The sequence below is a fragment of the Cataglyphis hispanica genome, chromosome 5 (genome assembly GCF_021464435.1).
Source record: "Cataglyphis hispanica isolate Lineage 1 chromosome 5, ULB_Chis1_1.0, whole genome shotgun sequence".
Lineage (NCBI taxonomy): Eukaryota > Metazoa > Arthropoda > Insecta > Hymenoptera > Formicidae > Cataglyphis > Cataglyphis hispanica.
The window spans coordinates 9,279,127-9,294,647 of record NC_065958.1 but is presented as its reverse complement, the minus strand read 5'-3'; the positions used below and the strand labels follow the sequence as shown (position 1 = coordinate 9,294,647).

The window sequence follows — 15,521 nt, the reverse complement described above, 5'->3', positions numbered from 1 at the left end:
ACAACGGATTTGCGAGCGAGTTTCACACTCGATAATATCGATACTAATATCTAACTTTTAAGATTTTAATATTTAATCGTACAGACAAATATATATATAATAATTACTCACTCTTAAATTGAGGAGTAAATGCGCCGTACTTTATGGAATCATAAAACGTATATAATAATAATTTGTTGACAATATTTATAATTTTATCCAAAACATCACATATGAAACTTTCAATACTATATTCAATACAATTATACTTTATAAATAATTAAAATCATATTAATTAAAAAACAGGTTATTATATAATGCGCGAATGCTTCCATAAAGAAATGATTTTAATAAAATTAATATGCTTTATTGTAGTATCGATCAAGCGACCATAAATATAAATTTAAGAGGCTTATATTCTATGGAATCATAAATTATATACATTACATATAATACATATAAGTTATCTAAAAGATCTATTTTTTAAACTATAGAATGCCATAACTTTATATAAATTGCCAACTTATTATCAGAACTGAAATAAATAGAACAAATGATTCCATAAATTAATAAGCATATTATTAAATATTAACCATATTATTAAGGATTTTATATTATAAAATATTAATTAAGCTGAAGAGAATGCGCATAAGAAGCCTCATATCAGTGAAACCTGATATTGCGTGCGATAAGTCGAAAGGACTCGCGACGGCTACGACCACGAGCGCCGAAACTTAATAGTCAGATAAACATATCGATCGACAATTCTCAGAAGAATTGTTATTAAAAATTTTTCTTCTCGGAAATCCTCCACTGAATCATTCTAAGAACCTTCCAGAGCGCAACGCGTGATCTGCACACGGCCCAAAGATCCTTTGTTTCGACAGTATATAAGCCGGCGATTTCGAACCTTCGGGGCATTCAGTTCGGCATTCAGTTCGGCAGTCAATTAAGCGGCACTCAATTAAGAAGTCTTCAACCATTCGAATCATTTATTTTTAGTTAACATTATTCATTACTAATTCATTACTATTTCGTACAAGTATTCGCTCCGTATTATTCGTTCATTGTTCGTGTACTATTCACCATACCATTTCGATTAATATATTAATTATTATTACTGTCGATTCAGTGTTAAGTTGTGTAAAACCAAGGAAATAATAAAAAACTTTGTGCATACATCTGTGTACTTTTATCCGGCCTACTTCATCCACGACCGAGGTCTTAAAGGGCGAGAGAAGGGCTTAATAGAGTAGAACTTGAACAGAAGGAAGGATTTTCCTGCCACATCACGGTAAGTACTTACAATTACTATAAATCCCCATCTTTCCATAAATATTAGAAACTTTATTTGAATTGATTGACAACCCCTAATATCATTTAATTACCTTTTCATCCTCTAAGTAATAAGAAATTCCTTGTCAAGCATTAGCAAGTGGCTGACAGTTTCCAGTCAGTCAACTTTAATCTATTGTCCTACTATTATTTAAAGCACACCCATAATATCAATACTAAGTAAGATTTATAAATTCCATGCAAAATATACACTACTGTTGTCATTTAAACCTGACTTAATCTTGTAACATTTTGGTCTTTTTCTCGAAAATCCATCGTTGCCGAGCGCTTATGGTGCCCCTGGCGACTCCCTCCCTTTTTCCTAAATTTTGATCTCGTTGCCGAGCACTTATGGTGCTCCTGGCGACTCCCTCCTTTCTTCCTAAATTCTGAATATAATCCTTAAACCTCGTTGCCGAGCGCTTATGGTGCCCCTGGCGACTCCCTCCTTTCTTCTTCAATTCTTTATATAACCCTTAAACCTAGTTGCCGAGCGCTGATCGAGATGCCCTGGCGGCGTTTCCTATCAATTTAAAAACCTCCCACAAGAAATGACAACAGGAGATTAAATTGAAATCAAATTTATTATCTAATTTTCTGAACACAACCCAATCCTTGAACCTAGTTGCCGAGCGCTAATTACGGTGCCCTGGCGACATTCGACCTCTTTTCTAAACCTTCTCTTTCTATCAGAAATTTAGAGTCATAATATAATCATATTGATATTAAATAAAAGACCTTATTCCTTAGACAATTCTCATAATCAATTAATTCGATCTAACTAACTCTCTATTATTTAGTGTCCACAATTTATTAATTACTCTTAATTTTTATTATAATATTCCTTTCCGAATCTTAATTCTATAACTCTTGTACTGTTTCTAATTAATATATATCTTAAGTAATAAGCCCCTTGCATATGGTGAACCCGCAATACAAGCGGGCTTGCCGTAAAAGACGGATATAGACCATAGATCCGGAATAAAGAAACGCGTCAAATGCATTTCTAATCTATCTCAGTTTAAACATTTTACTAATAAATCAAAACTTCGTATAATATCTTGTAAAAGAGTTTTTTTCTCTCTAGCCGTTATAAATCGCCTGAAATCCTCTCATAGATTTCATAGAGACATTCAAAAACATTCACGAATAAAACTTCATAATAAAATCAACTTAACTAATAACGGTCTCTATCTAATAAGTGACCCTACTGGCCTATTTACGTATACGCCAGAGTTTATATTACTAAACCAATTATATCAAAATATAATACATGTTAAGAAAAGTTATCAACATAATTTTACAATTCCTTCTCGTGATCTAAGCTCCCAATTAAAATATCAATTAACTGAAGATCATTTGAACATAGATGAATATATTAGATATTTAGACACATAATCGATATATTTCTTTTATTATAATATTAAAATTCTATTCTTTAAACTTGATTAACCTTCGAATTACATATATCTAGTTGCGTCCATATCCCTAAAATACCTGGTGAAACTTCCTAGTAACCAACTAATTCCGCGCCTACATCATTTCCCTAGATCCACTAGATTAGTCCTAGCTCTCGGCGTCCCTGGGGTATAGCCGGTGAAAGCAGGTTGCCCTATAAAAGTAGAGAGCAATCTTTTTCTCACTAACTGAGGTATAGAGAGAGAAAGAGCGTCGCTGAGACGTAACAGTGGTATGTGATATTTTAGTGTATACTTTAATTATATATAAAGTTTTATTTTATTAATATTTTATAAAATATTATTCAATATGAGATATTTTATTGTATAATTCTTTTTTCGCTTATTGTCGTTTTATATTTTTGTTGTGTATAATCATATTATATTTACTATTTTTATTAATCGTATAGATTCATTAATATATAAAATAGTATTATGAATTAAAAGCAATATTAAATGTTAAAGCAATATTAAATGTTAATTTTTCTTATGACATCTTTTGTAAGTCTTACAATTAGACATACATAGATTTCTATCTTAACTAGTATCTATCATCATTCAAATTAAAGCCCGCGCGCAACCAACAATATGGCGTTTAGCATCGAGAACAAAGGGATCGACACAGAGTGACCTTACTGTATTACCTATACTGTAGTTGGTTGTTGGCCATGATAATGCTTATATTGCAAATGGTGGAGGTATAATATTAATTTTTTTCTATATGAATATTAAGATAAACTAACGCATTATGGCTACATCAAAAACTACCAATACATATAACAGACAAAATTGGGAGGATGCTGTAAGTATGGAGAAATTAAATTTTACATCAATGTCTCTATTTTTTTAAATGTCATGAATTTTTTCTTATGGCTATGTTATTTTTTTTTATATAGGAATTTCCAATACTATGTCAAACATGCTTAGGAGATAATCCATATATTCGTATGGTAAGTTATGTAATAATTATTGCAAATATTTTTTTATATTATAAAATAATATGTATCAACGTGAGAATTTTTATCTGATTTAAACAAATAGCAATAATAGGCTTGCAAAACCTAATATATTCTCTTTCTTATAATGAAAATAAACTTTATTTTATTAAAATTAATTATTTTATTAAAATATTCCATTTTATTAAAATATTCTAACTTGTTTATATATTTGTTTGTAGACAAAAGAAAAATATGGAAAGGAATGCAAGATATGTATGCGACCATTTACAGTATTTAGATGGTGTCCCGGGGCGAGGATGCGATTTAAGAAAACTGAAGTCTGTCAGACATGTAGTAGATTGAAAAATGTTTGTCAAACATGTTTATTAGATTTGGAATATGGTCTACCTATTCAAGTTCGCGACGCTGCTTTGAAGATTAAGGATGATTTGCCACGTTCGGATGTAAACAAGGAATATTATGTACAGAATATAGACAATGAGATTGGAAAAATCGATCCGACAACGCCGGCTGGTGCTGTTGGCAAATCTGCAGCAGCCAGTGATCTCTTAATGAAATTGGCTAGAACGAGTCCATACTACAAGAGAAATAGGCCGCACATTTGTTCGTTTTGGGTGAAGGGCGAGTGCAAGAGGGGTGAAGAGTGTCCTTATCGGCATGAAAAGCCGACAGATCCCGACGATCCATTGGCTGATCAGAATATAAAGGATCGTTATTATGGTGTGAATGATCCAGTGGCAGATAAACTCATGCGAAGGGCAGCAGCTATGCCCAAGCTTGATCCACCCGAAGATAAATCTATCACAACACTGTACATTGGCAATTTAGGTGATGTATTGACAGAGAAGCAATTGCGCGATCATTTCTATCAATACGGCGAGATACGTTCGGTAACGATGGTGCCGCGTCAACAATGTGCCTTCATCCAATACACACAGAGAAGCGCTGCCGAGGCGGCGGCAGAAAGAACGTTCAATAAGTTGATATTGGGTGGAAGGCGACTCACTATAAAATGGGGCCGTTCTCAGGGAAGGCAAACGATATCTGCAACAGAAGCAATGAGAGAAATTCTTGAACCTGTCCCGGGATTACCTGGAGCGTTACCACCGCCACCAGAAACTATGGGTAACAATTTCTTCAACCTGCAGACTACACCTGGCATGATGCCACCGATGATGATTCCACCGCCGCCTGTTGCACCTCAATTTATGTTTCCACCGCAAATGGCGGCTGCAACTGCGACGCCGATTTTCCCTCCAGGAACGACCCCTATACATTATCCAAGCCAAGATCCATCTAGAATGGGCGCATCACAGGGTATAGGCAAACCTTGGCCGGAAGAATAATGTAATAATGACACATGAATTTTTAATGTAACTGTAATGACAGGGCAGAAATATATATATACATCCTTTGAATTCCTTAAAATTATAACACGTATATGGTTTACGATTGTTTTTTTTTTTTTGTCATTAAATATTAATATTTAATTTTTATTTATGCAATTGATTTAAATATCTATTGCTGATAATACAAGATAAGTTTAATTTTTTTTATGAAAAGATTCTACCGTATTACAAGGCATACTGTTGTGCATCTTTGTAGATATGACAACAGTATTGATTTTCAGTCTGACAAACTAAGTAAGCTGTAGTCGTCTCGTTTAGCTAATATCTGAAATGTGGCAGGACAATGAAGTCAGATTTGATATTTCTCACTCGTAATAATAAAATTTGAATCATTTTCAAATTTATTATCGATTTTATTATGATATGTTATTTAATATGCTAAATGTGGCTATTTGATTATCATTTGATATTTATATCAAATATTTATACTATCAATATTTATACCAATTATATTTCTTACATTAAATAAATCATGTGTAATTAAATAGCCATATTTAGCACGAAATTTATAATGAGAAATTAAATTAAATTATATATAAGAGCGTAATGTTTGAAAGTTAAAATTATTTTTGTATATAGTAATATGCAGCTGCGATCTGGTGAATTGACTATTGACAAACTTGACATGATAGAAGATACAAAAGGCAATGCTGGAGATTTAGGAAAGTTGATTGTAACAAACTTGAGAATCATATGGCATTCTTTATCTTACCCACGAATCAATTTAAGTATGACACAAAATATTATCACACATGTAGTATAATTTGTAATTTAACAAAATATAATTTTAATTAATTTATGTATTCAATATATATACTGTTTCGAATGAAAGGTGCATGATTTTGTAGGTATAGGCTACAATACATTTGTCACAGTAAACACGAAAATTCTTCATACAGTAAGAATCATTTTAGTATGAATATTTGCTGTATCGCTGAAGCAGCAAGCAATTTTTTTTTAGATTCATGGTGGATATATGCAAGCACTTCATATATTAACTTCATTCCGAAATTGTCGATTTGAATTTATATTTACAAATCATGATATCAAAAGTACGAGACATTACACTTCAGTCATAGGCGTTTACAGGTAATGATTATCATACTTTTTATTGTTGCTATATAATTAGGATGATTTTATTTAAAAAAACTAGGTTGACCATTGATATGATCTTAAAAAAATAATCTTAGTTAAAATTTAAGTTTAGATTTTTAAAATTTAATTTATTAACTTTTTTTTCCTCAAAATTCTATAAATTTTATCTGTAACATTGTTTTGTATGTTGTCAAGTTTTAAAAAAAACATTTTGTAACAATTTATGTAAAACACTTTATATATATACTAATAATAGCTATCTTTATAAAATACTTATTGCAGAGCTTATGTCTCGTCGAAAGTTTATAGAGAAATTAAATTGAGAAGCGGTATTATACGTGAAAATCGGTTGATTTTGTTACCTCAAGAAAAAGTACATTCTTCCTTGCAAGATGTTTGGAACTTGTCTGTTGAACAGGTTTCGAAAATTAATTTCTAATCGCCGGCATTAAATGATTACGCATTATAATCGCAAATTAAAAAATTAGTTATTATTTTATAGGGAAATATCGGAACTTTTATTATAACAAATATACGTTTGGTATGGTATGCAGATGTAAATCATCAGTTTAATGTATCAATACCTTATCTTATAATTGAAAATGTGAGTGTTAAAATACGAATAATAACAAACAATTGTCAAAAAGATTTTTGAAAGATATATTTTTTATTAATGTTTTCTTTTTAGAAATTAGAAAAAAGATTTATGAAACATTATACATATTTAAGTTTTGGTAAATTCTATAATTTATATCTTTAAATCTCTTACAGATTACCATTAGAACATCAAAATTTGGACCGACTTTAGTAATTTTAAGTACAGAAGCAAGTGGGGGATATGTTTTAGGTTTTCGTATTAATCCTTTGCAGCAGCTTCACATTATTCACAAAGAAATATCAATACTTCTTTCAGAATTCAGAAAGTTTCCTATTTTTGGTGTGGAATACACATTTGAACATCAGGTACTTTATAACGCATATTAATGTACATTTTATAATATGAATTTATTGATCAAAAATAAGACTTTCGATAAATCACATTTGTAATATTTCTTACTTGAATCAAATCTTAAATATGGCTAAATTAAATTCATAAATTTGTTTTAATAACTAACACTTATTTTTCTTCTTTAAGAATATTTTTACACTTATTTAGAAAATCAAATTGATAAATATCTTTCATAATGGCGTATATTTCATAAGCATATTCATATTTTGCTGTTGGATGAATTTGCATTATAGACGATATTGAAATGTCGCCCTATAGAAAAATGTTAAATATTTTGTGTGTGTATGTATGTGTATTACAGGCACCATCACAAGAGGAAATCAATGTGGAACATTTCACTGAAATACAAGATAATCAATCTGAAATATCGAATGTGTTTGGTTATTATTTTTCTGAAGGAAATACAGGTCAAAGAAAACCTAATTTTTCAATACATTTAGGACTCGCGGCAGAAGAGCCAAGAGAAAGCAGTACGCTGCAGAATTTATGGGAACTTATACCATCATCTATTAATTAAGTTCGCAACTTAATCATTTTTTTAAATTTTAAATTTTATTTATCTATATTAAAATGTCACAAACTCATGTCAAATTATATGATAGTTTTTTCATTATAGAAAACAATATACTCACAAGAGGAAAAGCAAACTTATTCTGTACAGAAAAACACACACATTCACGCACGCACGCACGCACACATATACAATATATAACATATTTATCAATTATATATTCTATTATATAGATTCGAAATATAGAACTCTTGCTCGATTTTGTTTTACATTTCTTAATACATTCATAATATTATAACAAAAAAAAACTATCTTGTGTGTATTTGATCTTACAAAAATGCTTTTATTATTACAAAATAAAAATAATTCAAAATGTATTGGTGAAAAAATAAATAATTGAAATAGATTGAAAGATCATAATATGCATATTAATATAGATCTTCAATTGTCTAACTATTTTAAGTGTTTTTCTTTTTTTTTTTCGTGGAATTTTTGCAAATATTTAACTTGGCCTGCAATTTAAAGCTTGCGTTATCGGCTGATCATGTTGATCCTCACCATCTTCGTCGCTAAATTCATGTTGAGGAGCAGGAAATCTGTATCCCATGTTCATAAGCATTAACTCAAATGGATCACTGTTCATACGTATTTGATTGGCTGATGCAGCATCATCCAGATTCTGAATTTCCCTTTCATTTACACTACCATCCTGTAATTAAAAAAAAAAATATATATATATATATATATATATATATATATATATATATATATATATAATGACAACTTTAAAATACAATTATTTTCCACATTTAGCAATTTAATTGTAAGAAAACATTATTAATCAAATAAAAATAACATCACAACACATACAAATATCCTTCTACTATAAAGAAATTATTTTTCAACAGTTAGAGCATATCTATCACTTAATAGATTTCATTCCAATATATTATACAGTGTTCAATGCATTTCTCCATCTATTTTCACCATAAGATCACATTATTGTATGATCCATAACAGACTATTATGAGAAAAGAAGATAGGTATTGCTACAGTACATACATAATTTGGCTCACAAACTATGTATGAGAGAATTTTGAAATGGACAGAGTGAGAATAGATTCTGAACAAAATATTTTTTCATAGAAATTTATTCTTAATAAAAAGCGAAAACAATGATTATCTTGTCCTAATTAATTTTGTATAAGAAATTTAATTTTGTATAAGAAATTTTCTATTTAAAAGTTATTCAGTTAAATAAATTTTCTACAAATATGTCAAATTTTTCCTTTTTAAATAAATACTTCAATATTAATCAATTAATTTTTTAAATTTTAGATTTAAAAATTACTTGATCTCATTAAGAGAATAAGATATTAAGCAATCCAAAACTCAACTCTTAGAATACTTTCTCAATAATTTTTTTTTAAATAAAATGAAACAAGCAAATAATTTTAAGATATAGAAAAATTTTATTTAATTTATTGATATTTAAATAAGTTATCTGAATGATACCCTAAACGAGTTTAATTAGAAATTATATCATATCATAACAATACATATGCACCATGAAATGCATTAATGAAAAAAGAAAAAGAAAAAGAAGTATGCTTTACCTCTGGCCATGGACTCCATAATCTAATTACTGGATCGATACCACTAGTAGCTAACAAGCACGTGGATGGATGTGGTTGTAAGCAATTGACAATTCTGTCATCTCCTCGCAACACACGTATAATATTAGTAGTATCACGATCCCAGATAAAGAAGGAACCATCATCTGACCCAGCTACTATATATTGGCTATCACTTAAAGCAGGAATTAATATTATATGATCAAGATAAATCTTAAACATGCAGAGTTAAAAAATTGAGATAAAATACAAAATTTAAATTCATTTACTTTCCAAAGAAGTTTGCCTCCTTTATGTCAGTCGTAGTATTACAATGACCACAAAATCTCATTTTGTAGTCGATTGTATTACGTCTCCATTCTTGCTCATATTCTGATATTGGAAAAAATGTTTGATTCGTCTGTGTCACATCTTTTCCTAATGAATAATAATATGTACATTAGAATTGTTATTTTTTAATAAAGCATTAGTAATTATACACAGTTATAAGTTTACACAATTTTATATACATAAAGTTTTATATTATTATTTTGTACACATTTTTATATATAAATGAGATCGAATAATGTTACCAGCATTGATAGCTTCCTTTATATCCATCTTCAATGCTTTACACGCTGAATTAGATGTATATTCTGGAAATTTTTGTTGAAAATTCTTGAGTACTTTGTCAGCTTCAATTGATCGATTTAAATCAAACAGACAACGCGCCAATCTGTACACATTTGTAAGTTATAATAATAATAATTCAATGATAGAAAAAATTTATCTATTCCAACATAAAGAATTAAATTAAAAAACTTGATAAGAACAATGTTTGTGCCAAAACGAGAATTCACATTTAGTTTTTTACTTTTAACTTTTAAATTCTTATTGAAGCTTTTAAATTGAATGTATTGGTTTTTAAATAGTACAAGTTTTTTATTTGAGCCATAATTGGAATGGTAAATAAAATTATAGCAAAAATTTCACATAACTTTTTGTGACTGAGCATTTTCTCAAATTCATCAATTATAAAGGCTAATGCTTATTTGATTTACCTAAAATGAGCTTTCACGTGTTCTGAATCGAGGAGTAATGTTGTCTGACAATCTCGTAAAGCGGCATAAATATCGCCATCCCTATATCAAAATTACATAAATGTATATTTTTTTAGATTATTTCATAAGTATATATTTTTTAGATTATTTGATAAGTATATATATATATATATATATATATATATATATATATATATATATATATATACACATACTTTATATCAACGAAAATAATTACCAAGCACGTTTCATGTAAGCAGCTGCTCGATTGGCAAATAGTACTGCTGCCCATGGACAATAAGAAATAGCTTTATTATACAAATTAATTGCTAGTGAATACTTCTGCTGCTCAAATCCCTCATTTGCCTGTTAATAAAAAATGTCTTATTAAATACAATGCTAAAAATTATTTTATTTAATATTTTATTTAATTGAATATTTAAATACTATACTTTGAATATTATACTTTGATTTTTTTCCATATTTTCATCCTTTTATTTATCTATTTATTTTTTTTTTTATTTTTGCTGTATAAGTATAATAATTGGAAAATATTAAAAGAAAATATCACACAAAAAACATAAAATTTATAATACAATTTATCATGAAATAGAGAAAAAAAGTTGCTTCTTAAGATAAATTTAACTTTATAAATTATGATTATATTTCTTTAAACATACTTATAATATAAAGAAAATATAAATTTTCTGTCTCTTTCTCTTTTTCTGAAAGTACTTCATATTTTACATGTAAATTCCTTACTTATGTACTACATGTAAGAAACAACTCTATAAACTTACTTGACGTTTTAATTCTTCAATGTGTGGTGGCAATATTTTTACAGTTTTATCTACAAGATCTTCCGTATAGCTTGTGCCGTTTTGTTTTATGTGATTCTTGTCAAGTTCTTGATCCTCGATTGATTCTAATAAAATGTAATTAATTATTGTATATATAATAATTTTGCATATAAAAATGACAAACTTTCATAATTACTTGAATATTTTCTTGATGAACTGAGAAATGTTTTTGAATTATTTGGCTCATTAATATCAAATAAATAAACTTGTTCCCCACCCATATTCACAAGTAACTCATTTCCATTATCACTGAATGTCAAATAGGTAGTTGTAATGCTCCTATTACCATCACGAGAGTGCAGATGACCTACTCAATATTAAATTACATGAGTATGATAATCTTAATTGAAATAATCATATCATAGATTAGCAAAGAAAAATAAAAGCACATATGATAAAGCACTGTGATTGTACGAACAAACCCGCAATAAAATACTGTGTGCTAGCCAATGGGATATTATCCTCTGGATCACCTTTTCCTGCTCGATAGGTACTAATATTTGCCCAATCTGAGTTATCATGTATGGAAGGCGATGGAGGCATCTACAATGTTTCAAAATTAGATGTTATAAAGTGAAACATTTATTGGTGAAGTCTACTGAAAATACCTGTGACAGCTTTATAAATCGCCGATCGTACATCCGAATGTAAGCATCGTTGGCGCCAATTGCTATCAGCTCAGGCTTTCTCGGATTTACAGCAATGCATTTGCCCTCTGCATAACGACCCATATGATAAACCAAATTCACGAGAACATTGTGATTGTTACTCCTGCAAATGTGTGGTGTACGAATGTCATATTGTAAGAAGAGACCATCTTCACCAGCGCTCCAAAACAAGAAGGGAATACTGGGCACAGTGGCGATACGTTTAATACGCTGTTTGTGGCATTTACACGTAAATATCGGTTCGGAGAGTGTTAAATCATGCACCCGAATTCTGCAATCTCCCGCACCTGACACCAGTATACTGTCATTTGATTTTGGCATAAACTAAAAGCAAACACAAATAGCATTAAAATAAATATCTTGTGCAACATCTTGAAAATAAAATTCTAAGAAAAATATTAAAACCTTACACAAGTGTAATAGCCATGTAATTATTATATAATTCTAATAAGATCATTATATTTGAACAATAATAATGATATATGTACATTGTTTCTCTTTTTAGAAATTATTTCATTTTTATTTATAACTATCAAATGAGGCAATATTTTAAAGATAAGATCAATATTAATTAATAAAAGATTAATCAATATATATGTTAATAATTAATGTAATTAGAATATTTATTTAAAAAATGTGTGTGTGTGTGTATTTACCTTTACAGAGAATATATTTCCACGATGGCCTGAATGAAGTACCAATTTTTTTTCATAACGAAAAGGGTCCCACAATATAATATCCTTGTCATCTGATGCTGATGCAAGTATTCTGAATAAATACAATATGTTATATTATTGATACTATATAATAAAAAAGTATGGCTATAGTATAACAAATACATACTGTCCAGTTTCATTCCATTCTAAACAATTAACACATCCTGTATGACCATTTAATTCCTTTTCTAAACCTAGACGTGATATTAGATTTTCGGTAACATGTAATTTTTGCGAAATTATATGCGTCACTGAGTCCTACATTAATTAAAATTAATTAAATATATATAACATAACTTTGTGGAATCATAATATAGTAATAAAAAATATATAGTTATAAGTTATTAATAGCCAACTACAATAGTTAATAAATACATATTTAGAAATTCATTAAGAGCTGAATATAATATTTAATAGCTAAAACTTATTTTACGGCTTACTTGTATTTCTCTTTGCTGTATTAGATCCACGACTCTATAGTCCTTCTTTTGAATGTTAGAAAACATTGTGATGTTATTCCATTTATTTATTATGGCAGAAATTAAATTATAAATTCCTAGAAATAAAAAAATACATATAACTAGTGCATAAAAAAAACTTAGATTTGATATAAGAATTAAACAGTTAAAAATAATTTTAAAAAAAAAGAGTATTGATATTTGAATATTTTTAACTTATCTGTATATAGCTAAAGTAATAACTAATTTCATTATAATCATTGATATACATCAAGTATGTATTTTAATCACTATAATTAACTCTATAATTTTTTATTTTATATGTAATTATTATAATTTTATTTTGATGTATTTACAGATAAAGAGCAGAATTCTATTAGTTTTTAATTCTGTTATAAAATTTAGATTTAGGATTATAACAAATTTTTCAATTTATTTTAATATAATATACATTTTATCAGTTTTATCAAAAATACTGATAAATAAAATAATTCAAAAATGTATGATTACATAAAATGTTTTTCTTGGTAGTTTTCTTGGTCTCTTTCTACACAAAAGTTCACACAAATAAAATAAATATATATTAATTAAATATATATTATATATAAATATATTTATAAAAATATATTAAAGAAAGATATTTAAAAATATAAGTATTAAAACTGTAAATATACAAGAATGCGAATAAACTTACTTATTTACTTGAAGCATCTTGCACATAAATTCCACATCATCACAACTGATCAATTCGTGCATTTCATATAAATATTCATTCCTCACACATATAATTAAAAACACAGTATACAGCAAAAAGTTAAGAGGCTGTATAATTGTTATCACACACTCTCCATCGGAATTTATTAGAACTAAAAAGAATAACGTAGATATAGAGAAAAAGATATGGTAGCACAATGTCCGTGCGATGTGCACGCATAGCTAGTGTATATATAATGTATGTATATACATAATACAGCTAATATAGTATAAATATATCACAGCTTCTATATATTATACCAGGAAAAGGAATAAGAGCGCGGACCATCGAGCAATTTTCTGCAAGACACGATTGACAGGTGACGGGCTGACGGGCAAACTTTGAATTGATACTAGAGACCTCGCGCGGTGACGGTACAAAACTCTGGCTTCAGGGCTGCCAATGCTCAAATATAAATTCTCGACCTCTATAGAGATAGATAAAAGTCACTAGATTTACAAAGTACCACAATCAGAGCTTCGTAAAGTTAGCCGGATCACTTTAATGTTTTAATAAATTAAATTATCTAATTGTTTGGTAATGATTAGCCTTAATTAAAATTAAGTTTGATGGGTAATAATTTTTTAAAAATAAATAATAAAAATTTTGATGTAAAGTTAGCCGGATTTTTTTTATTTTTGATCTAATCGATTAAAGGTCGACAGGAGAGCTTCATATAAAGTTAACTGGTCAACATTCACTTTTATAATTTTTTTTTACGAATCGTTTGTTGATCGTTTGTTGATGATTGTTGGCCTAATTACAACGTTTGTTGGTTAATATTTTTTTTGAAAATACAAAAATAAAATTTTATGTGAAGTTAGTCGGAAAGATATTATTTTTGTTTCAATCTTAGTTCAATCGATGTGCAATCGTTTGTTGGTCACGGAAAAATTAATTAAAACGTTTGTTAGTTCATATTTGCCTTGAAAAACGAAAAAAACTAATGCAATAATGATGAGCGGGAGAGGGATTAAACTTAAAATTAAAGGCGACTTCACCGATTTCAACGATCTTGATGTGTCAAGGACATAATTCTGAGTAACTTTTTCTTCTAATTTAATTGTTGCTTGTTGCTTATTAAAAAGTTATTAACAAAATAAATTTGAACTATACCAAAGTACATGCATGGACAAGAAGCACACACACACACACCACGCGCGCGTGCGCACACATCACACACACACATTCCGCCGATAGGTGGGAAGGGTACCAAAGACCTCTCTTGCATCCCCCCCTCCCGTGTGCGCGTGCGTGCGTGAGTGCGTGGTACGTGCGTGCGTGCGTGCGTGCGTACGTGTGTGTGTATGTATGTGCGCGCGCGCGCGTGGTGTGTGTGGTGTGTGCTTCTTGTCCATGGATGTACTTTGGTATAGTTCAAACTTTTTTTGTTAATAACTTTTTAATAAGCAATGAGCGACAATTAAATTAGAAGAAAAAGTTATTGAGAATTATGTGCTTGACACATATATCAAGATCGTTGAAATCGGTGAGGTCATTTTAAGTTTTACCAATCCTTCTCCCGCCATCATTATTGCATTAGTTTTTTTAATATACATAAAGGTATAAAAATTTTGCCATTAAAATTTATGGAAAAATTTTTTACGTTTCACATTTCTGCTCTAGAGAAAAAGTTA

General features: G+C 29.0%; 3 protein-coding genes across 4 annotated transcripts; 2 read left to right on the top strand and 1 right to left on the bottom strand.

Annotated features, from left to right (window-relative positions):
* Nucleotides 1-3,406: 3,406 nt before the first annotated feature.
* On the top strand, nucleotides 3,407-5,170 carry LOC126849722 (pre-mRNA-splicing factor RBM22). Its single transcript, XM_050591852.1, has 3 exons — nucleotides 3,407-3,573; nucleotides 3,668-3,721; nucleotides 3,949-5,170. The coding sequence occupies exons 1-3, from the start codon at nucleotides 3,520-3,522 to the stop codon at nucleotides 5,074-5,076; spliced, it is 1,236 nt and encodes a 411-aa protein (XP_050447809.1). The 5' UTR covers nucleotides 3,407-3,519; the 3' UTR covers nucleotides 5,077-5,170.
* Nucleotides 4,936-7,774, top strand: LOC126849724 (Bardet-Biedl syndrome 5 protein homolog). Of its 2 annotated transcripts, none has more exons than XM_050591855.1 (8): nucleotides 4,936-5,077; nucleotides 5,719-5,867; nucleotides 5,988-6,037; nucleotides 6,101-6,228; nucleotides 6,517-6,652; nucleotides 6,737-6,838; nucleotides 7,006-7,197; nucleotides 7,545-7,774. In XM_050591855.1, exons 2-8 carry the CDS (start codon nucleotides 5,723-5,725, stop codon nucleotides 7,758-7,760), a joined length of 969 nt encoding a protein of 322 aa, XP_050447812.1. In that variant the 5' UTR covers nucleotides 4,936-5,077; nucleotides 5,719-5,722; the 3' UTR covers nucleotides 7,761-7,774. The 2 variants fall into 2 exon arrangements, with proteins under 2 accessions (XP_050447812.1, XP_050447811.1); XM_050591854.1 differs by lacking the exon at nucleotides 4,936-5,077 and adding an exon at nucleotides 5,295-5,450.
* LOC126849720 (WD and tetratricopeptide repeats protein 1) lies at nucleotides 7,774-14,227 on the bottom strand. Its single transcript, XM_050591850.1, has 15 exons — nucleotides 14,145-14,227; nucleotides 13,825-13,996; nucleotides 13,113-13,228; nucleotides 12,800-12,930; nucleotides 12,613-12,724; nucleotides 11,897-12,280; nucleotides 11,711-11,831; nucleotides 11,425-11,595; nucleotides 11,229-11,353; nucleotides 10,667-10,794; nucleotides 10,429-10,509; nucleotides 9,961-10,103; nucleotides 9,658-9,805; nucleotides 9,371-9,563; nucleotides 7,774-8,463 (listed from the first exon to the last, which is right to left on the bottom strand). The coding sequence occupies exons 3-15, from the start codon at nucleotides 13,176-13,178 to the stop codon at nucleotides 8,257-8,259; spliced, it is 2,010 nt and encodes a 669-aa protein (XP_050447807.1). The 5' UTR covers nucleotides 13,179-13,228; nucleotides 13,825-13,996; nucleotides 14,145-14,227; the 3' UTR covers nucleotides 7,774-8,256.
* Between the last annotated feature and the right edge of the window lie 1,294 nt (nucleotides 14,228-15,521).

Excerpts from the sequence above, each read along its gene's own strand:
- LOC126849724 (XM_050591854.1), top strand. The coding sequence starts at position 5,410 with ATGTGGCAGGACAATGAAGTCAGATTTGATATTTCTCACTC. Across the intron at positions 6,839-7,005 it reads CTTATCTTATAATTGAAAAT|ATTACCATTAGAACATCAAA; the intron begins GTGAGTGTTAAA and ends AATCTCTTACAG. Across the intron at positions 7,198-7,544 it reads AATACACATTTGAACATCAG|GCACCATCACAAGAGGAAAT; the intron begins GTACTTTATAAC and ends TGTGTATTACAG.
- LOC126849720 (XM_050591850.1), bottom strand. The coding sequence starts at position 13,178 with ATGTTTTCTAACATTCAAAAGAAGGACTATAGAGTCGTGGATCTAATA. Across the intron at positions 10,510-10,666 it reads GCTTACATGAAACGTGCTTG|GGATGGCGATATTTATGCCG; the intron begins GTAATTATTTTC and ends ATTTTGATATAG. Across the intron at positions 9,564-9,657 it reads GAGGCAAACTTCTTTGGAAA|TGATAGCCAATATATAGTAG; the intron begins GTAAATGAATTT and ends TCCTGCTTTAAG.
- LOC126849722 (XM_050591852.1), top strand. The coding sequence starts at position 3,520 with ATGGCTACATCAAAAACTACCAATACATATAACAGACAAAATTGGGAG. Across the intron at positions 3,574-3,667 it reads GACAAAATTGGGAGGATGCT|GAATTTCCAATACTATGTCA; the intron begins GTAAGTATGGAG and ends TTTTTTATATAG. Across the intron at positions 3,722-3,948 it reads ATAATCCATATATTCGTATG|ACAAAAGAAAAATATGGAAA; the intron begins GTAAGTTATGTA and ends ATTTGTTTGTAG.